Source organism: Engystomops pustulosus, chromosome 1, assembly GCF_040894005.1.
Source record: "Engystomops pustulosus chromosome 1, aEngPut4.maternal, whole genome shotgun sequence".
Taxonomy (NCBI): Eukaryota; Metazoa; Chordata; class Amphibia; order Anura; family Leptodactylidae; genus Engystomops; species Engystomops pustulosus.
The window spans coordinates 12,846,255-12,869,451 of record NC_092411.1 but is presented as its reverse complement, the minus strand read 5'-3'; the positions used below and the strand labels follow the sequence as shown (position 1 = coordinate 12,869,451).

Below are 23,197 nucleotides of genomic sequence, written 5' to 3'. Positions count from 1 at the left end.
GGTGCACGGACCTTAGTGAATCCCGGCAGAACCCGAATCAGCGCAGGGGAACCCGCCGCTGGATCGCGACTGGACCGGGTAAGTAAATGTTCCCCACTGTGTACATACATGACATTACTTATCCTGTACTGATCCTGAGTTACATCCTGTATTATACCCCAGAGCTGCACTCACTATTCTGCTGCTGGTGCAGTCACTGTGTACATACATGACATTACTTATCCTGTACTGATCCTGAGTTACATCCTGTATTATACTCCAGAGCTGCTCTCACTATTCTGCTGCTGGTGCAGTCACTGTGTGCATACATGACATTACTTATCCTGTACTGATCCTGAGTTACATCCTGTATTATACTCCAGAGTTGCACTCACTATTCTGCTGCTGGTGCAGAATGAATCCTGTAACTTTATATCTATTGGTAAATAAGGGATTTGTGTTCCATGTGGGGCAGAGGCAGAGGTATCAAATTAAACACCAGGGTGTTTGATAATAATTCTCCTCCAGGTTGAAATTAATAGAAATGTGAAATGCCAATAAATAACCTGACCCTGTTCCCATTTCCAACAATCCTGTTACTCAGCTGAGAGTCATGTGCTTCCCATGTTGTGGTCACAGATTGACCTTCATAGGACGCGTCGGTTATCGGTAAAAACATCAGACACAGCAGAATTTCAGAATAAAGCATTTAATCATCAGAAGGTCCCCCCCTTATTTACAGCTTCTGATTGTCTTAAATACATGGAAGTCCTTTATTCTAAATCCTAAAAAGAGCTACAACGTGTTCCTGCTGCCTAATCAAACAGAACTGAAAAATCTCAGAGAAATTTTTTTCACAAAAATTTCAGAATTTTTCATGAAAACTCAGAAAGCATAAATTAAACACATCTTATCTGCTTCTGGGAAAGTCAGGCAGAAACCAATAGTAGTAGCACAATGAAGTCAACCCAACCTTCCCAGAAACAGAACTGACCCGAATACTCACTGGTAATTTTTTTGTATTTAATTAATTAAAATTGTGTAAACAGGAAGTCATTTACGGGATCCAAACTCTGTAAACTATCTAAAAGATTAGCTGCAGGATCCTAGACGCAGTTCAATGGAAGATGGATGATATTTTTGTGCTTGGCACATAATGTTCCTGTGCTCCTTGGTCCACATAGTCCTTTAGTGTGAACGAATGAACACGTTTCGGACCTGGAGCCCTCACTATATGGTTTGCCAAGGTTTGCCAATAGATTGGATGTGTTCCTTCGCCTTCATCCTCAGAGCCGCTATACTCGTGTTTCTAGGATCTATTTCTTCCATAGGATACTTGTCCACATAGTTGGCCCCACACTGATAGGGAGGTGGTGGCCCCATAGAGCTCAGGGATTGTAGAGTATGGCCAACAGGTGCAGTGTTCATGAAAGGTGGTGGGGTGTAACTGCCAGGAATACTCTGTGGGGCGGTCACAAATCCCGGCAGGGTCTGTAGGGCGGTGGTGTTGGACATGGGAGGAGTAAGCCAGGAGTCTAGGGGTAGATTAGCGCTGATGGTGCTCATGGCTGGAGGCTGGGGGGATCGATTAAATGATAAAATCGGGGAGTCTTGAAGCTTCATGGATGTAACTTCTAACTTTTCTTGTCGCCTCCATTTGGCTCTTCTGTTCTGAAACCAAACCTGTGATAAAAAAATAAAAGAATGTGAGATTCTAACTAAACACTAACTCACAAATTACACACAGAAGCAGCAAACAGTGTTTTGTAACTTTTTTTGTGGGGAATCGGTAATTTGGGGCATCTGACGAAACCAACTTTTGAAAGAAACTTGAGCTTTTCAAAAAGTTACTACACTTGAATACATATGAAGACACTCCAAAAGATTGGGGTATCTAGGAAGTTGCCAGTTGTTCCCTCCTTACCCCAAATCTGACCCGTGCTACATGGATATAGGTTTTATCAAAAACTACCAGACTGTGTACATAACAATAAAGACTAATAAGTAAATATATTCTCTTCTCACTACTCCTAAGGGCAGGGTCATGTCTTCGTAGAGACTCTACAGCCAATTTGACAATAAGTTTTGTAAACTTTTGGTTTTATTTTTCAATGATTCCATGTAAAAATGTGCAGAAAACATAGAAATAGATATGAAAAAATTATAAGTTTAATAGATAATAATAATATTCAACAGAGGAACATTCACTTTTAAAAAACTTCTGAAAAATGTTACTAAAACTATTAGTCTTTTCTTTTAATTATTACAATAATCAAACTTTTTAACCTCATATTAGAAGGCACTAATAGCTCCATAGAAAACAGTTAGCTGCATAAATAGGATTTAATATCTATATTTTCTTCATGAACAGATTGTGAATATCATATTTAATAATATATGTCGTGATCTAAACTGATTACTTTCTTTTTTAATTAGCAAATGTAAAGTTTTCAAACTTTTACATTTGAAAATATTTTTAAGTGTTAAATTCTAAATTAAAATCAATTTAGTAAACAGTTAAAATGCATATTTTCTAGGAGTTTAATATAGATCTATTTTGTACACATTTATCCAAAGTTTATGTATAATTTAAAATTTAGTTTTTGAATTAAAATATTTTTTTAACAGTGACAGAATGTATATTTTTTTAAATAATTTATGTTTTAATGTGAATTTATTTATGTATTTAATTTCCCATTTGGGACAAATAAAATTTATTATTATAGTTCCTAATTATTAAAACGATTTATATAAAACTATTTAACTGCATAGTTTATTACTGGTGATCACTTCTTTTACATTCAGAATCATTTTTATTTTATTTATTGATGGAAAAAACTCTCTATATATCAAATTGGTTTATGAAATTGTTAAACCTGTAACTTAACAAAGTTTATTCATCTTTTCCAATTGAATTACTAATTATAAATTAGACTCCAAATAATTGATATAGAAATATAACATTGTAACACTTGGGGTAAGAAGAATTAAGTAATTATGGACAATCTTTTTCTTTAGTTTTTTCTTTTTTTACAGAATTACTATAATATATCTGGACGTGCCGGGACTAGTATTTCATAGAAGGTGACGATAACGTGCGAACAATTTAAAGACAACAATGGAAAAGTTATCAAATTTCTGTTACAAACTTTTACAGGCACAGAAAAAAAACTGGTAGGATTTTTTATAAAAAAATATATTATATTTTGAAAAATTCCTGTGATTTTATTTTTCTTTTAAATGTGTAATTTTTTTTAAAAAAATTGACAATAACTTTTTTAAAATGCCACAATTCGTAAAAAAAAAAGTCAACCTATATAATGTATAATTTATTTGTTTAATTGTTAAAGCAATTATCTTTTTAAAAAAAATCAAAAACAAACTTAAAAGTATAAAAACTGTTTTAGAAAATTTAGAGTCCATCTAATGGCAGAAGTCTAGGACTTGTCTAGGAGTTTAGACGAGTTCACATAATTTATTCGAAAATTATAATGATTTATTATTGCTTCTAATATTGCATGATTTGTATCGGTCTTACGGGTTATTAGTACATTGGAGCCTCCTGAGTGATCCCCACTAATTGTAGTCGCCCTAATTAAATTACTCCTCAGCTCATGAGTAAAGTTGGCTTATAATTACTATAACTGGATTAGAAACATAACAATCCTTTTGATTTGCTGCGGGTTAGGCGTTTAATAATCCAGTTTTATCTTACCTGGACTCTTACTTCTGGGAGGTTCACCTTCATGGCCAGCTCCTCTCTGCTGTATACGTCTGGGTAATGTGACTTCTCAAAAGCCCTCTCCAGCTCATGGAGTTGGTAAGTAGTGAAGGTGGTTCGGTTTCTCCTGTGCTTCTTCTTGGGTTGTTCATCATCTGATAGTTTGTGGTCACTGTTATTTGCCGATAAGCCCGGGCTCAGACACTCATTAGATGTTTTGCTACAGTAGGTATCTGCAATAGGTTCAGAAGGTTCATTATTTAGAGGCCATATGTACAATAAACCAGTTAACACTAAATTGAGAGGAATCAAGTTCTTGGTGGTCTAAGACTGACCAACTACTTGGAACTTGGTTTACTTTTGATACATTTAGGACCATCGATGATTCTTAGAAACCACCAAGGGCCTAACCACTTTATTGGTGGTCTCGGAATTTGACCAAAGATTGTATCTTCAACAATGAATCCCAAGGTCATGGTTAACATAACTCAACAAATATTAAGTAAGTTAAAGACTCAGGACTTGACAAGATATACAGAGAGAAGAGCTACAGGTGTCACATCTAATGACTTACCTCCATAGTTGTCCTCCTGGTTGTCTTCTATCTGGCTCTGATGTGGTTGTAGATCCTCGGCCATTTTGTGAAGACAGTGTCTTGAGTTCCTCTTCTCAGCTTCTTTGCCATTCCTGGGACTGCCCTCTGGCTGGAATGAGCTCAGGACATTGTCTTCTTTGGAAAATCCTAAAATAGCCTCTATGCTGTGAAGCCTGGATGGGTTTCCGACAGGACTTCTCACCAAATGTCCAGAAAGAGAGAAGTTTCCATCCGCCATGAGTGAAGGGCTGTGGAGATGCATTGGCGGTTACTTTTTTTTTTATTATTTTAGGTCTATGTTGTCCGGTAGGTACAATAGGTTTTCTTTCTTTTCGATAATTTCCAAAGAAGATGAAGACAAGTCTACAAGTCCAAGAGTTTTTGGGTTTCTTAAGAGTTCCAAAGTTCTTGAAGCCTCCTGAGATCGGTTTTCTTGGAAGTTTTCAGTAGTTAATATGTATTTCTTTATATGATACTATAAGGGAGAGCAGTGCGCTAGCATAGCTCAGCAACAACAGGCTGCAAATCTCCCTTAAGAAAGGCTGATTCCACTAAGCTGGCTCCCAGCATCAGATCCTTCTGCTTGAGCTGTGGATGACTAGCTGTCCTTCAAGAGCAGAGGATCAGCTTCTTATGACCTCTCGGGAAGGAGTGACTCAGTCCCAGCTTGCTGAAGACTTTTTAAGTAATGTCTGTTCTTTGTGGCTGTGTGTCAGCTGCCCCTGCTGTGCTCCTGTAAGGCTGTCACATCCCCACCACTAGATGAGGCTTTGTGTCTATAATGGACGCTACCTGGATAAGAAGAAGATATCCCCTCGTGCTCCGCCTCTCCCAAATCTCCATTCATCCAGGTCCACAGAGCTTAACCTCCAAACACAATGTTTGTTTAAATCGTTTACCCTCATGTATTCCCTGTAGCAGTAATGGATGTGTTGTGTGACTCTACGGGGTTGCGCTAATTGTGTAAAGTCACCACCACCACAACTTTCTCAATTAACGTAACTCAGTGGGGTGTACCTGCAGTCCCATGTAAATCCTGCTGATAGCACTAGTCATCTCTGGATGTAACTTTATTAGGAATGATACAAGGGTCATTAACAAGAGACGTCATAGTCAGGGGTGGACATTGCTCCGGCTGACAGATGTTTCTGGATAATTAGCATAATGGACGATTATAAATTATTAATTGGATTGATTAACATAATCAGATTTGTTCCATAAACAGATTGCTTTCACAAGGTCTTAGCAGAAGAGATTAATAAGATTGTGTGTTCATTTATTTCATAGACTCAGATCAGAAAATTATCTTGGGGGTCATTTATCTTATTTCCTCCTTCTCTGCGCTCATTTTGCGCCTGTTGTGAGTCTATTTTTTGCACTTCATTTGTCCAAACCTTATTAGGCGCAATTTATTTGTGCAAATCCCACCCTTGCCTTTCCTAAGTCTGGTCAGGACAGGCACGGTACTGCACAATTATTTGCGCCCATATAGGCGCAATAGTATAATAAATCAGGCGCAAACATCTGTAAAGAGGCGCAATGTAATGACAAATAGGGCGCAAAAACACAAAGCGAATTGAGGCGTCACATTGCAAACAAGCGCAAAACAGCCACTACACAGCAAAGAGGCGCAAAAATACCAACAGAAGGAAAAGATAATTGACCCCCTTGTGTTATCTATCTATCTATCTATCTATCTATCTATCTATCTATCTATCTATCTATCTCACATTTATCTATCTCATATCTACCTATCTCTCATATCTATCTATCTATCTATCTCCTATCTATCTATCTATCTATCTCATATCTATCTATCTATCTATCTATCTCATATCTATCTATCTATCTATCTATCTCATATCTATCTCACATTTATCTATCTCATATCTATCTATCTATCTATCTATCTATCTATCTATCTATCTATCTCCTATCTATCTATCTCCTATCTATCTATCTATCTATCTATCTATCTCATATCTATCTATCTATCTCATATGTATCTATCTATCTCATATCTATCTATCTATTTATCTATCTATCTATCTCACATTTATCTATCTCATATCTATCTATCTCTCATATCTATCTATCAAATATCTATCTATCTATCTATCTCATATCTATCTATCTCATATGTATCTATCTATCTCATATCTATCTATCTATCTATCTATCACATATCTATCTATCTATCTCATATCTATCTATCTCATATGTATCTATCTATCTATCTATCTATCTATCTATCTATCTATCTCACATTTATCTATCTCATATCTATCTATCTCATATCTATCTATCATCTATCTATCTATCTCATATCTATCTATCTCATATCTATCTATCTCATATCTATCTATCTATCTATCTCATATATATCTCTCATATCTATCTATCTATCTATCTCATATCTATCTATCTATCTCATATCTATCTATCTCTCATATCTATCTATCTCATATCTATCTCTCTCATATCTATCTATCTCATATCTATCTATCTATCTATCTATCTCATATCTATCTATCTATCTCCTATCTATCTATCTATCTATCTATCTATCTATCTCCTATCTATCTCCTATCTATCTATCTATCTATCTATCTATCTATCTATCTATCTCATATCTATCTATCTCCTATCTATCTATCTATCTATCTATCTCCTATCTATCTCATATCTATCTATCTATCTCATATCTCTATATCTATCTATCTATCTATCTATCTATCTATCCATCTCATATCTATCTATCTCATATCTATCTATCTATCTCATATCTATCTATCTATCTCCTATCTATCTATCTCATATCTATCTATCTATCTATCTATCCATCTCATATCTTTCTATCTCATATCTACCTATCTATCTATCTATCTATCTATCTATCTCATATCTATCTATCTCATATCTATCTATCTATCTATCTATCTATCTATCTCATATCTATCTCCTATCTATCTATCTATCTATCTCCTATCTATCTATCTATCTATCTATCTATCTATCTATCTATCTCATATCTATCTATCTATCTATCTATCTATCTATCTATCTCATATCTATCTATCTATCTCCTATCTATCTATCTATCTATCTCCTATCTATCTATCTACCTATCTATCTATCTATCTATCTATCTATCTATCTATCTATCTATCTATCTAACTATCTATCTATGATGATCACTTTTAATACCTTCTCTTCCTTGCTCTGTATTCAGTGATTTTCTCCATCTGATAATAATAAGGAAAGATGAATATTATTCTTAGGAATCATAATTATTATTATTAGGAGAAGCAGCAGAGGAGACATCGATCGGTCTTTAGGGAAAGTCTGAACATCGTCTACAAGTAAAGTTTCTTTTGTGTTGTAAAAATAAAGGAAGAAGAGACTATTTATAATATTAATATTGATCATAATAAGAATCATTATCATTGTGCAAATCAGTTTGGTATTATTTTTCATGTCACAATATGATCAAATAAATAATGTTAATTATTAATAACATTGATCTAATCATTTTAAAATTTTGATAATGAACTGCACTAATGGGGGGACATTAATCATAGTCAGTTAGACTGTTTTGAGCGTCTTTTAACGCTAAAATCTGGCGCATCTCGTTAATTAGGCGCATTTATGCGCCATTTCTGGCGCACGGCAAAGTTCGGCACGTAGTGGTTTTGAGTCTCTGCGCCTTATCTGACATAGTGAGTGCGTCCTAAACAGATGTTTGCACGGAATCTATCACAAAAGTGCGCCTAAAAAGGCACAAAATAGGCGCAGAAAATGCACCTGCTCTGAGCAGCTGCACTTCCAAAAAACTTCCCTTTTCATTACTAAAAACATACATTTTAGGTTCCCAAATGAAGAATTCCCTCCATGCAGCATGGAAAATACTTCGGAGCAGTTTTAAAATGTAAAATTTCCCCAGTAAGGACTTCATCATTGTCTATGGGATCATCTCTGGGAGTGATTATTGTCTTATTGTACAGATCTGAGAATATTATCAGTCTCCATTTCATGTAAATTATAATAAAAAGGGAAAAGACTCATTTCAGCAAGAATTTTTTTTTTTTTTTTTTTACATCTCTGTCACATTTAGTCCCTGCATTTGCATCACAATGATAGTTTTTTTGTGCAGAGATGAAGCCCTGAACGTTCTGTCACATTTTCTCAGTCTCCTTTCATTATTGCTCACAAATGAGATCTAACAATTGCGCCAAATTTGGCGCTAATTTAGGCGCAAATGAATGGGACATGCGACAAATCCAAAGTGCATTTACTAAGGCAGAACTAGATCCATCATAGATCAGGAGCAAAAAAGAAGAGCAAACCAGGCGCAAAAACAGGCGAACCTGAGACCCACTATGATTAATGTCCCCCATAGAGTTCATTATTCATTTTTTTTAAAAATCAACTTACGGATAATTAATGATAATAATGATCATAAAAAAATATTTATTGTTACAATAACAGTTATTAAAAAAATAAATGCATTAATTTATTGCAATAACAATAATATATTCATTATTAAAAAAAAAAAATAATAATAATAATAGTCATTCTAACACTACTAATTAAATCTTCAATAATCTTCAAAAAGGCCATTAAAATGTTACATTTCTTATATAGTATTTTTTTACAGTTTTATTATTGTCCCGTTTACATTATTTCTATTTTTACTGTAGTGATCTGAGAATATTTCATGTTTTGCTTCATCTCTGTGTTCATCTTTGCTCTGGTTATGTAGCAGTCATGTTATTGGATCTTTGTTCTGGTTATGTAGCAGTCATGTTATTGGATCTTTGTTCTGGTTATGTAGCAGTCATGTTCTGGGATCTTTGCTCTGGTTATGTAGCAGTCATGGTCTGGGATCTTTGCTCTGGTTATGTAGCAGTCATGTTCTGGGATCTTTGCTCTGGTTATGTAGCAGTCATGTTATTGGATCTTTGCTCTGGTTATGTAGCAGTCATGTTCTGGGATCTTTGCTCTGGTTATGTAGCAGTCATGTTCTGGGATCTTTGCTCTGGTTATGTAGCAGTCATGTTCTGAGCTCTATGCTCTGGTTATGTAGCAGTCATGTTCTGGGATCTTTGCTCTGGTTATGTAGCAGTCATGTTCTGGGATCTTTGCTCTGGTTATGTAGCAGTCATGTTCTGGGATCTTTGCTCTGGTTATGTAGCAGTCATGTTCTGAGATCTTTGCTCTGGTTATGCAGCAGTCATGTTATGGGATCTTTGCTCTGGTTATGTAGCAGTCATGTTCTGGGCTCTTTGCTCTGGTTATGTAGCAGTCATGTTCTGAGATCTTTGCTCTGGTTATGTAGCAGTCATGTTATTGGATCTTTGTTCTGGTTATGTAGCAGTCATGTTCTGGGATCTTTGCTCTGGTTATGTAGCAGTCATGTTATTGGATCTTTGCTATGGTTATGTAGCAGTCATGTTCTGGGATCTTTGCTCTGGTTATGTAGCAGTCATGTTCTGGGATCTTTGCTCTGGTTATGCAGCAGTCATGTTATGGGATCTTTGCTCTGGTTATGTAGCAGTCATGTTCTGGGCTCTTTGCTCTGGTTATGTAGCAGTCATGTTCTGGGATCTTTGCTCTGGTTATGTAGCAGTCATGTTCTGGGCTCTTTGCTCTGGTTATGTAGCAGTCATGTTATTGGATCTTTGCTCTGGTTATGTAGCAGTCATGTTCTAGGATCTTTGCTCTGGTTATGTAGCAGTCATGTTCTGGGATCTTTGCTCTGGTTATGTAGCAGTCATGTTCTGGGATCTTTGCTCTGGTTATGTAGCAGACATGTTCTGGGATCTTTGCTCTGGTTATGTAGCAGTCATGGTCTGGGCTCTTTGCTCTGGATATGTAGCAGTCATGTTATGGGATCCTTGCTCTGGTTATGTAGCAGTCATGTTATGGGATCTTTGCTCTGGTTATGTAGCAGTCATGTTCTGGGCTCTATGCTCTGGTTATGTAGCAGTCATGTTCTGGGCTCTATGTTCTGGTTATGTGGCAGTCATGTTCTGGGATCTTTGCTCTGGTTATGTAGCAGTCATGTTCTGGGATCTTTGCTCTGGTTATGTAGCAGTCATGTTCTGGGCTCTTTGCTCTGGTTATGTAGCAGTCATGTTCTGGGCTCTATGTTCTGGTTATGTGGCAGTCATGTTCTGGGATCTTTGCTCTGGTTATGTAGCAGTCATGTTCTGGGCTCTTTGCTCTGGTTATGTAGCAGTCATGTTCTGGGATCTTTGCTCTGGTTATGTAGCAGTCATGTTCTGGGATCTTTGCTCTGGTTATGTAGCAGTCATGTTCTGGGCTCTTTGCTCTGGTTATGTAGCAGTCATGTTCTGGGCTCTATGTTCTGGTTATGTGGCAGTCATGTTCTGGGATCTTTGCTCTGGTTATGTAGCAGTCATGTTCTGGGATCTTTGCTCTGGTTATGTAGCAGTCATGTTCTGGGATCTTTGCTCTGGTTATGTAGCAGTCATGTTCTGGGCTCTTTGCTCTGGTTATGTAGCAGTCATGTTATTGGATGTTTGCTCTGGTTATGTAGCAGTCATGTTCTGGGCTCTTTGCTCTGGTTATGTAGCAGTCATGTTCTGGGCTCTATGTTCTGGTTATGTGGCAGTCATGTTCTGGGATCTTTGCTCTGGTTATGTAGCAGTCATGTTCTGGGATCTTTGCTCTGGTTATGTAGCAGTCATGTTCTGGGATCTTTGCTCTGGTTATGTAGCAGTCATGTTCTGGGCTCTTTGCTCTGGTTATGTAGCAGTCATGTTATTGGATCTTTGCTCTGGTTATGTAGCAGTCATGTTCTGGGATCTTTGCTCTGGTTATGTAGCAGTCATGTTATTGGATCTTTGCTCTGGTTATGTAGCAGTCATGTTCTGGGATCTTTGCTCTGGTTATGTAGCAGTCATGTTCTGGGCTCTTTGCTCTGGTTATGTAGCAGTCATGTTCTGGGCTCTATGTTCTGGTTATGTAGCAGTCATGTTCTGGGATCTTTGCTCTGGTTATGTAGCAGTCATGTTATTGGATCTTTGCTCTGGTTATGTAGCAGTCATATTCTGGGATCTATGTTCTGGTTATGTAGCAGTCATGTTCTGGGCTCTTTGCTCTGGTTATGTAGCAGTCATGTTCTGGGCTCTATGTTCTGGTTATGTAGCAGTCATGTTCTGGGATCTTTGCTCTGGTTATGTAGCAGTCATGTTATTGGATCTTTGCTCTGGTTATGTAGCAGTCATATTCTGGGATCTTTGTTCTGGTTATGTAGCAGTCATGTTATTGGATCTTTGCTCTGGTTATGTAGCAGTCATGTTCTGGGCTCTTTGCTCTGGTTATGTAGCAGTCATGTTCTGGGCTCTTTGTTCTGGTTATGTAGCAGTCATGTTCTGGGATCTTTGCTCTGGTTATGTAGCAGTCATGTTCTGGGCTCTCTGCTCTGGTTATGTAGCAGTCATGTTATTGGATCTTTGCTCTGGTTATGTAGCAGTCATGTTATGGGATCTTTGCTCTGGTTATGTAGCAGTCATGTTTTGGGCTCTTTGCTCTGGTTATGTAGCAGTCATGTTATGGGATCTTTGCTCTGGTTATGTAGCAGTCATGTTCTGGGATCTTTGCTCTGGTTATGTAGCAGTCATGTTATTGGATCTTTGCTATGGTTATGTAGCAGTCATGTTCTGGGATCTTTGCTCTGGTTATGTAGCAGTCATGTTTTGGGCTCTTTGCTCTGGTTATGTAGCAGTCATGTTCCGGGATCTTTGCTCTGGTTATGTAGCAGTCATGTTATGGGATCTTTGCTCTGGTTATGTAGCAGTCATGTTCTGGGATCTTTGCTCTGGTTATGTAGCAGTCATGTTCTGGGATCTTTGCTCTGGTTATGTAGCAGTCATGTTATTGGATCTTTGCTATGGTTATGTAGCAGTCATGTTCTGGGATCTTTGCTCTGGTTATGTAGCAGTCATGTTATGGGATCTTTGCTCTGTTTATGTAGCAGTCATGTTCTGGGATCTTTGCTCTGTTTATGTAGCAGTCATGTTCTGGGATCTTTGCTCTGGTTATGTAGCAGTCATGTTATTGGATCTTTGTTCTGGTTATGTAGCAGTCATGGTCTGGGCTCTTTGCTCTGGTTATGTAGCAGTCATGTTCTGGGATCTTTGCTCTGGTTATGTAGCAGTCATGTTATTGGATCTTTGTTCTGGTTATGTAGCAGTCATGTTCCGGGATCTTTGCTCTGGTTATGTAGCAGTCATGTTATGGGATCTTTGCTCTGGTTATGTAGCAGTCATGTTCTGGGATCTTTGCTCTGTTTATGTAGCAGTCATGTTCTGGGATCTTTGCTCTGGCTATGTAGCAGTCATGTTATTGGATCTTTGCTCTGGTTATGTAGCAGTCATGTTATGGGATCTTTGTTCTGGTTATGTAGCAGTCATGTTCTGGGCTCTTTGCTCTGGTTATGTAGCAGTCATGTTCTGGGATCTTTGCTCTGGTTATGTAGCAGTCATGTTATGGGATCTTTGTTCTGGTTATGTAGCAGTCATGTTCTGGGCTCTATGCTCTGGTTATGTAGCAGTCATGTTCTGGGCTCTATGCTCTGGTTATGTAGCAGTCATGTTCTGGGATCTTTGCTCTGGTTATGTAGCAGTCATGTTCTGGGCTCTATGCTCTGGTTATGTAGCAGTCATGTTCTGGGCTCTTTGCTCTGGTTGTGTAGCAGTCATGTTCTGGGATCTTTGCTCTGGTTATGTAGCAGTCATGTTCTGGGATCTTTGCTCTGGTTATGTAGCAGTCATGTTCTGGGATCTTTGCTCTGGTTATGTAGCAGTCATGTTCTGGGATCTTTGTTCTGGTTATGTAGCAGTCATGTTATTGGATCTTTGCTCTGGTTATGTAGCAGTCATGTTCTGGGCTCTTTGCTCTGGTTATGTAGCAGTCATGTTCTGGGCTCTATGCTCTGGTTATGTAGCAGTCATGTTCTGGGCTCTTTGCTCTGGTTATGTAGCAGTCATGTTCTGGGCTCTTTGCTCTGGTTATGTAGCAGTCATGTTCTGGGATCTTTGCTCTGGTTATGTAGCAGTCATGTTCTGGGCTCTTTGCTCTGGTTATGTAGCGTCATGTTCTGGGCTCTCTGCTCTGGTTATGTAGCAGTCATGTTCTGGGATCTTTGCTCTGGTTATGTAGCAGTCATGTTCTGGGATCTTTGCTCTGGTTATGTAGCAGTCATGTTATGGGATCTTTGTTCTGGTTATGTAGCAGTCATGTTCTGGGCTCTTTGCTCTGGTTATGTAGCAGTCATGTTCTGGGATCTTTGCTCTGGTTATGTAGCAGTCATGTTCTGGGATCTTTGCTCTGGTTATGTAGCAGTCATGTTCTGGGATCTTTGCTCTGGTTATGTAGCAGTCATGTTATTGGATCTTTGTTCTGGTTATGTAGCAGTCATGTTCTGGGCTCTTTGCTCTGGTTATGTAGCGTCATATTCTGGGATCTATGTTCTGGTTATGTAGCAGTCATGTTCTGGGCTCTTTGCTCTGGTTATGTAGCAGTCATGTTCTGGGCTCTTTGCTCTGGTTATGTAGCAGTCATGTTCTGGGCTCTTTGTTCTGGTTATTTAGCAGTCATGTTCTGGGCTCTTTGCTCTGGTTATGTAGCAGTCATGTTATTGGATCTTTGTTCTGGTTATGTAGCAGTCATGTTCTGGGATCTTTGCTCTGGTTATGTAGCAGTCATGTTCTGGGCTCTTTGCTCTGGTTATGTAGCAGTCATGTTCTGGGCTCTTTGCTCTGGTTATGTAGCAGTCATGTTATTGGATCTTTGTTCTGGTTATGTAGCAGTCATGTTATTGGATCTTTGTTCTGGTTATGTAGCAGTCATGTTCTGGGATCTTTGCTCTGGTTATGTAGCAGTCATGTTATTGGATCTTTGCTCTGGTTATGTAGCAGTCATGTTATTGGATCTTTGCTCTGGTTATGTAGCAGTCATGTTCTGGGATCTTTGCTCTGGTTATGTAGCAGTCATGTTCTGGCCTCCTTGCTCTGGTTATGTAGCAGTCATGTTATGGGATCTTTTGCTCTGGTTATGTAGCAGTCATGTTCTGGGCTCTTTGCTCTGGTTATGTAGCAGTCATGTTATTGGATCTTTGTTCTGGTTATGTAGCAGTCATGTTATTGGATCTTTGTTCTGGTTATGTAGCAGTCATGTTCTGGGCTCCTTGCTCTGGTTATGTAGCAGTCATGTTATGGGATCTTTTGCTCTGGTTATGTAGCAGTCATGTTCTGGGCTCTTTGCTCTGGTTATGTAGCAGTCATGTTATTGGATCTTTGTTCTGGTTATGTAGCAGTCATGTTCTGGGATCTTTGTTCTGGTTATGTAGCAGTCATGTTCTGGGATCTTTGCTCTGGTTATGTAGCAGTCATGTTCTGGGCTCTTTGCTCTGGTTATGTAGCAGTCATGTTATGGGATCTTTTGCTCTGGTTATGTAGCAGTCATGTTATTGGATCTTTGTTCTGGTTATGTAGCAGTCATGTTCTGGGATCTTTGCTCTGGTTATGTAGCAGTCATGTTCTGGGCTCTATGCTCTGGTTATGTAGCAGTCATGTTCTGGGCTCTTTGCTCTGGTTATGTAGCAGTCATGTTATGGGATCTTTTGCTCTGGTTATGTAGCAGTCATGTTCTGGGCTCTTTGCTCTGGTTATGTAGCAGTCATGTTATTGGATCTTTGTTCTGGTTATGTAGCAGTCATGTTATTGGATCTTTGTTCTGGTTATGTAGCAGTCATGTTCTGGGCTCCTTGCTCTGGTTATGTAGCAGTCATGTTATGGGCTCTATGCTCTGGTTATGTAGCAGTCATGTTATGGGATCTTTGCTCTGGTTATGTAGCAGTCATGTTCTGGGATCTTTGCTCTGGTTATGTAGCAGTCATGTTCTGGGCTCTTTGCTCTGGTTATGTAGCAGTCATGTTATTGGATCTTTGTTCTGGTTATGTAGCAGTCATGTTCTGGGCTCTTTGCTCTGGTTATGTAGCAGTCATGTTATGGGATCTTTGCTCTGGTTATGTAGCAGTCATGTTCTGGGATCTTTGTTCTGGTTATGTAGCAGTCATGTTCTGGGATCTTTGCTCTGGTTATGTAGCAGTCATGTTCTGGGCTCTTTGCTCTGGTTATGTAGCAGTCATGTTATGGGATCTTTTGCTCTGGTTATGTAGCAGTCATGTTATTGGATCTTTGTTCTGGTTATAAACAAAACCAAAGTAATAAAACGGGTGGTATGGGCATAGATTGTACTGGATCCCCCCGTTGTATAAATTAATCTCACCAAAAAATTGAAAAACACAACATCTAAAGTATATTACGTATAATACAAAACAATCTTTATTGAGAAAAAATAGTGCATCACAATGCACCAGCAGCAATACAATATAAAAACAACAGAGAGTGCCGCATACTATAAAGTTGATAAAACCAATGGAACAAATAGAAACTGGTAAGTGTAGCCTATTAACAGTCACAACCTAAGTAGGAATTGTAAACAGAGGAAGAACGTCCCTCACATAAGAGCAGTAATGTTACCTATACCAGTAGGAAGGCACGCGCTGTACACCCCGACACGTGTTTCGCACTTAGCTTTTTCAAGGGGAGTGTCTAGAGAAAGGCTTGATGGGTTTAAATATAGGAGTGCACCAATGAGAGAATAAGGCTGAAAAGTATAGATAAGGTACAGCTGTGTACCTATAGCTGATGAACGGCAGGGAAAGGAAGGGGCTGGACAACAAAAGATCACATGACATGGGAATGGATACCAAGAGTCCGAGATATCGCGGTATCTCGGACCAGGATATGTTTCCTACGCGTGCGCCAAAAAGAGCGAGTGCTGCGACAGATTACCAAGATTCTGGCGCAGCTGCGCCAGAAATCAGATACAGGATTCAATAGACCACTATGTCACTTGGGAATGCCTAAAGGGTATCCAGAGGACAGTGCTACCTTGTATCCTAGTGTTGTAAAATCTAGAAGGTATTAAAACCATCATCAGAGATATAATTATTACAGGGAAGGGGGAAGGGGGAACATCTACATCTAAAATATGGGAAAGGGAAGAGGCTCAGAAAATACTATATAAAGTGACAAGTGCATGGATCAAAATGGTAAAACACAAGTACAAAAACAATTGAATACATGGAATTGATGAAAGTGATAAGTGCAATGAGTACATTAGTACCGGTATATGTACAGGAATGTTGATGTAAACTTATGTACAGGAATGTTGGTGTAAACTTCCACATCTGGGATATAACAGTAGAGAGGACCATGATACATATAGCAAAAAGGAATGATAATAAGTAAACATAATATCATATAAGAAAAACTATGTGCAGAGTGCAAAACAACATGCATGTGACAGTGCATATCTCGGACTCTTGGTATCCATTCCCATGTCATGTGATCTTTTGTTGTCCAGCCCCTTCCTTTCCCTGCCGTTCATCAGCTATAGGTACACAGCTGTACCTTATCTATACTTTTCAGCCTTATTCTCTCATTGGTGCACTCCTATATTTAAACCCATCAAGCCTTTCTCTAGACACTCCCCTTGAAAAAGCTAAGTGCGAAACACGTGTCGGGGTGTACAGCGTGTGCCTTCCTACTGGTATAGGTAACATTACTGCTCTTATGTGAGGGACGTTCTTCCTCTGTTTACAATTCCTACTTAGGTTGTGACTGTTAATAGGCTACACTTACCAGTTTCTATTTGTTCTATTGGTTTTATCAACTTTATAGTATGCGGCACTCTCTGTTGTTTTTATATTGTATTGCTGCTGGTGCATTGTGATGCACTATTTTTTCTCAATAAAGATTGTTTTGTATTATACGTAATATACTTTAGATGTTGTGTTTTTCAATTTTTTGGTGAGATTTGTTCTGGTTATGTAGCAGTCATGTTCTGGGCTCTATGCTCTGGTTATGTAGCAGTCATGTTCTGGGCTCTGGGCTCTAGGTTTCCTCCCTCCCGTGTCTGTTACGTTTGCAATGTATAATGTGTCCTTGAGAAATGATGGGGCAGTCAGGGACATGGACGGGAGGCTTGAGCCTTTTGTAGAGGGATTTATACAGCAGATAAATAGAATTGTGTGGTCACCATAAGACCCTGATGGCTGCCAGCTGGAGGCCATTGTTACCATGTGCTCCGCTCAATAACAACCATTTATGTAGTGAATGAGGCTCACAACTCATCATGTCACCACTGACCACTGAATACATCCAGCCCAAGCTTCTATTGTTCTAGGCTTATAGTGGCCAACTATTCCTAGGACCTACATGGATAAATAGGGGGTAAATGAGATAGATAGACACATAAGCAGTTACATAGAAAGATAGATAAATTATAGATAGATACATAGACAGGAGATAGATATGAGATAAATAGATAAATAAAGTAGAAAGCGGGCAGCACTCCGTGGTTCAAATTTCAAAATAGAAGGTGAACCTTATTGAACAAGTGGCAATGTTTCGGTGTGTAACACCTTTATCAAGCCAAAATGTTGCCACTTGTTCAATAAAGTTCCCCTTTTATTTTGAAATTTGAACCACGGAGTGCTGCCCGCTTTCTACTTTATTTATCTACAAGAGGATCTAGCCAGAACTTCTGGGGGCGCTGCACCCCTCCTTATTAGGAGTCTATAAGCTTGTGCTGACTCAGGGCCACATTTATCACTAAGAGTAGTAGTTGCGCCTAAATTCAGGCGCGCTGTTTTGCCAGAATTATCACAAGCTACAACCATCTGTGATAAGGTAATTTCCTGCCTCTTATTAATCACTTTACTTTAACACAGTTTAGGCGCAGTTTAGGCGCAATGTTAGATTCAGGCACTTACATGTGATCCTGCTACAAGCTCCTCTCTGCTTCTCCCATAGCCCAGCATGAAGATAACATTCACAGCAGCACCCAGGTGTGTGACACCCAGCACCCAGTCACCTCCTCAGCAGCACCCAGGTGTGTGACACCCTGCACCCAGTAACCTCCTCAGCAGTGGCTTCTCCTGGAGGGGATCCCCCAGTGCTGGTCTCCTGCTGCACCCCTGTAATTCTGCACAATATCCCCCTCAGACACTGTGCAGAATTACATGGGGGACACTTGTATGTAGTATCTGCAAAATCCTGAAAACTTCTCTTCTCTCTTGCTGTGAGCTCAGGATTCTGCAGAATGTTTTGTAAATAGAAGGTGATGAACTGTAAATAAAGTCTGCAGCTCCTGTCTGCAGAGTATCTCATGCCTGTATTATATGTACTAGTGTCTGCAGAGCATCTAATATCTGTATTATCTGTACTAGTGTCTGCAGTGTCTGTATGACCTATTCTAGTGTCTGCTGAGCTCTGCTACTGGGGATAAGCTGCTCTGCACAGTGTCACTTCTCAGTTAACGCCATTTTCGTGCTGGAGTGTTTTTGCGCCTAAATGAAAAGTCGTTAGTGATGAATATCATTAGATACAGCAGCTCACCTCAATGTAAGGTTGATACCTATATAATGGCAGCTTAGATACAGCAGCTCACCTCAATGTAAGGTTGATACCTATATAATGGCAGCTTAGATACAGCAGCTCACCTCTATGTAAGGTGGATGTCTAGATAATGGCAGCTTAGATACAGCAGCCCAGCTCTATGTAAGGTGGATACCTATATAATGGCAACTTAGATACAGCAGCTCACTTCTATGTATGGTGGATGTCTGTATAATGGCAGCTTAGATACAGCATCTGAGCTCTAAGTAAGGTGAATGTCTATAAAAGGGCAGCTTAGATACATTGGGGCAGAATTACTTACCCGGCACATTTGCGATCCAGCAGTGCGTTCTCTGCGGTGGATTCGGGTCTTCCGGCGATTCACTAAGGCAGTTCCTCCGATGTACACCAGGTGGCGCTGTTGTGCTGAAGAGCATCAGAACGCACTGGAGTTCACCGAGCCATCCTCGTTGAAGGTAAGCGCGTGCCGAGCGTCAATTTTTTTTATTTTAAATGTGGCGGTTTCTCCGAATCCGTCGGGTTATAGTCCGGCCCCGCCCCCCGATTTCCGTCGCCTGCATGCCGGCGCCGATGCGCCACAATCCAATCGCGTGCGCCAAAAACCCGGGGCAATACAGGGAAAATCGGCGCAAATCGGAAATATTCGGGTAACGCGTCGGGAAAACGCGAATTGGGCCCTTAGTAAATGACCCCCAATATCTGAGCTCTATGTGGGTCCCAGGTTGTATAAATATTATGGCCCCTACACGTCTGGAATCACTTCCTACATCTGTTACTAGAACCAAGATCCTGGGGAATGGAGGATGTGTCCCTTCTGCTGCTTTCAATATGAAGTTTCAGGACCTTCAAAGGTCCTGAAATGTCTCTTGTGTACATGTGTATTGAGAGCAGGAACAGATGTATGACGATTTCATGGATGAAGATGCTTCTCAGTATAAAATTTGGTGGGTGGTTTTGGTGGCCATGTGCCCCCTTTAGAAGCCTTGTGCCCCAGGCTACCGCCCAATCTGCCTATAAGATAATTCGCTACTGTAGTTGGGGGTCTGGTTCAGGTTTTGTATTGGAGTATTGGAGCCCATCAACGTCAAGTTATAAGAGCCACTTAGTTATACACCTGTCCACATTTCCCACTCCTCTCCATTATTATGGGGTCACACCCTAGCTCTCCCTACATGGCATTGTTAGGTCATCTAGGAGTTACCATATGGTATCAGGAACAGTCTTCCAAAATGTCGTCCTACAACATCTGTATCATATAGACCCCAAACACAACATCATATCTATCTATACGTCCCCACTGGAGCACATTTTCTAAGGGTCCGAATCGCGTTTAGCTGCCGGGTTTTCCGAATTTTACCTTTTTGCGCCAATTGCCCCGGGATTGGCTCACGCGATCGGATTGTGTCGCATCGGCGCCGGCTTGCATGTGACGAAAAACGGGGGCATGGCCGCCGGAAAACCTGACGGATTCGGAAAAATCGCACTATTTGAAAAAAAAAAAGTGTTGCTTGCCACACACTTACCTGCACCAGGAATAGGACGGTGAACTCCGGCGGACCTCGGCGCAGCAGCGACACCTGGTGGACATCGGACGCACGACCTTAGTGAATCGCCGGAAGACACGAATCCTCGACGGAGAACGCGCCGGTGGATCGCGACTGGACCGGGTAAGTAAATGAGCCCCACTGTGTCCATACGCTACATACATGAGGTTATCTTATTAATAGGTTTTCTATGGGATCATCCATATAAGTCCATGTGTTACCGTTCGTCATAATTTGCCCATTAGGAGACAAGGGACGGACTTAGCCGATTCCCCGAGAGAGAGAACGGTTTTAGAGTTTCATGAAGCAAATCTATATTAATGCAATCCTTCTTTACTTGTTTTCCAATTAGCTTAATTGAGTTGAGATTGCTTGAGAGTGGGCACCAGAGACGTTCAGCTTGATGGGATGACAGACCTGAGCTGAAATGATCCTATTAGCTGCAAGAATGCAAATCCCAGTTCCCTCCAGCTCGCCCCATGTGACTCAGCCCGGCTAATCCGTCCTTCCCAGTTACTTTCCGTTATCTGGGATATTCTGCCGGTTTCCCTTTCATACATTCGCACTGGATATTATCTTACAGATATTTATTACATTGTATCTACATCAGAGCAATATTCATTATCCAGGAGATGAGATTACCCATTAACTCTTAAAGGGGTTGTGCCGCCCAGTGCACAGTATTAAAGTGTCAAAGTATCCTCGTTGCTGGGGATCCAAATAATTTTGAGCATGTAGACCCCCAAAGCTTAAAATGTGGTTGGAGCATTGATGTACAAGGGAAATCTGTGTTACATACAATTTTATGGGAATTATGGGGCAGCAAAACCATAGAAGTGAATGAGGAACATAGAGTGTAAGCTCTTAGGGGCAGGGTCTTCTCTCCTGTAGAGTGTAAGCTCTTATGGGCAGGGTCCTCTCTCCTGTAGAGTGTAAGCTCTTATGGGCAGGGTCCTCTCTCCTGTAGAGTGTAAGCTCTTAGGGGCAGGGTCTTCTCTCCTGTAGAGTGTAAGCTCTTAAGGGCAGGGACCTCTATCATGTAGAGTCTAAGCTCTTATGGGCAGGGTCCTCTCTCCTGTAGAGTGTAAGCTCTTAAGGGCAGGGACCTCTATCATGTAGAGTCTAAGCCAGGGGTCCCCAAACTTTTTACATAGGGGGCCGTTCAATGTCCCTCTCAGACCGTTGGAGGGCCGGATAAATAGCGGTACATGTGACCGCATCCGTAATACACTGCCCCCCCCTCAATTAATTATTTAATATACTGCACCCCCTTGTGAACTATTTTATATACTGGCCCAATGAATTAATTAATTGGGTCAATTAATTATTAATATACTGGGACCCCTCTCCATTAATTATTGAATATGCTGCCCCCCTATTAATTACTAGACTGTCCCTCATAATTAATTATTACCTATGCCCTCCCCCACCATTAATTATTTCCTATGCTGCCCCTCCACCATTAGTTATTTTATATGCCCCCCACCATTAGTTATTTTATATGCCCCCCACCATTAGTTATTATTTTTTTTATTTGTCCTCACCATTAGTTGTTTTATATGTCCCCCCACTATTAGTTATTATTATTTTTATTTGCCCCCACCATTAGTTATTTTATATGATGCTCCCATAATGAATTATTTCATATATTAGGGCCCCCCACTGGCACAATGTTTTTACTGCTGCTTAAAAAAAATTAAAAAATCCTATACTTACCTCTGGCTCCCGCGTCTTCTTTCTTCTTGCGGCTGCCGGACAGGAAAAGGTGCGCATGCAGGTTCAAAGAGCGATGTGCGCCGGGGTGGTTTTCCGTCCACATCGCTCCACCTGCAATAATAGTGCTCGAGCGGCCGCTTCCGGCCGCATAGAGCACTATGCTGTGATGGGCAGGAGCTTCCTGTCCGGACGGACGGAAGCCCCTGCCCGACTGCCGGAGGGCTGGCGGGGGCCACATAGAAACGGTCCGCGGGCCGTAGTTTGGGGACCCCTGGTCTAAGCTCTTATGGGCAGGGTCCTCTCTCCTGTGGAGTGTAAGCTCTTATAGGCTGGGTCCTCTCTCCTGTAGAGTGTAAGCTCTTATGGGCAGGGTCCTCTCTCCTGTATAGTGTAAGCTCTTATGGGCAGGGGCCTCTCTCCTGTAGAGTGTAAGCTCTTGAGGGCAGGGTCCTCTCTCCTGTAGAGTGTAAGCTCTTATGGGCAGGGGCCTCTCTCCTGTGGAGTGTAAGCTCTTATGGGCAGGGTCCTCTCTCCTGTAGAGTGTAAGCTCTTATGGGCAGGGTCCTCTCTCCTGTGGAATGTAAGCTCTTATAGGCTGGGTCCTCTCTCCTGTAGAGTGTAAGCTCTTATGGGCAGGGTCCTCTCTCCTGTAGAGTGTAAGCTCTTATGGGCAGGGTCCTCTCTCCTGTAGAGTGTAAGCTCTTATGGGCAGAGTTCTCTCTCCTGTAGAGTGTAAGCTCTTATGGGCAGGGGCCTCTCTCCTGTAGAGTGTAAGCTCTTATGGGCAGGGCCCTCTCTCCTGTAGAGTGTAAGCTCTTATGGACAGGGTCCTCTCTCCTGTGGAGTGTAAGCTCTTATAGGCTGGGTCCTCTCTCCTGTAGAGCGTCAGCTCTTATGGACAGGGTCCTCTCTCCTGTAGAGTGTAAGCTCTTATGGGCAGGGTCCTCTCTCCCGTAGAGTGTAAGCTCTTATGGGCAGGGTCCTCTCTCCTGTAGAGTGTAAGCTCTTATGGTCAGGGTCCTCTCTCCTGTAGAGTGTAAGCTCTTATGGGCAGGGTCCTCTCTTCTGTAGCGTGTCAGCTCTTATGGCCAGGGTCCTCTCTCCTGTAGAGTGTAAGATCCTA

At 40.7% G+C, this 23,197-nt stretch overlaps 1 protein-coding gene across 1 annotated transcript; it reads right to left on the bottom strand.

Annotated features, from left to right (window-relative positions):
- Positions 1-1,016: 1,016 nt before the first annotated feature.
- Positions 1,017-5,467, bottom strand: RAX (retina and anterior neural fold homeobox). The gene is made up of 3 exons (XM_072133355.1): positions 4,275-5,467; positions 3,695-3,933; positions 1,017-1,662 (listed from the first exon to the last, which is right to left on the bottom strand). Exons 1-3 carry the CDS (start codon positions 4,555-4,557, stop codon positions 1,210-1,212), a joined length of 975 nt encoding a protein of 324 aa, XP_071989456.1. The 5' UTR covers positions 4,558-5,467; the 3' UTR covers positions 1,017-1,209.
- Between the last annotated feature and the right edge of the window lie 17,730 nt (positions 5,468-23,197).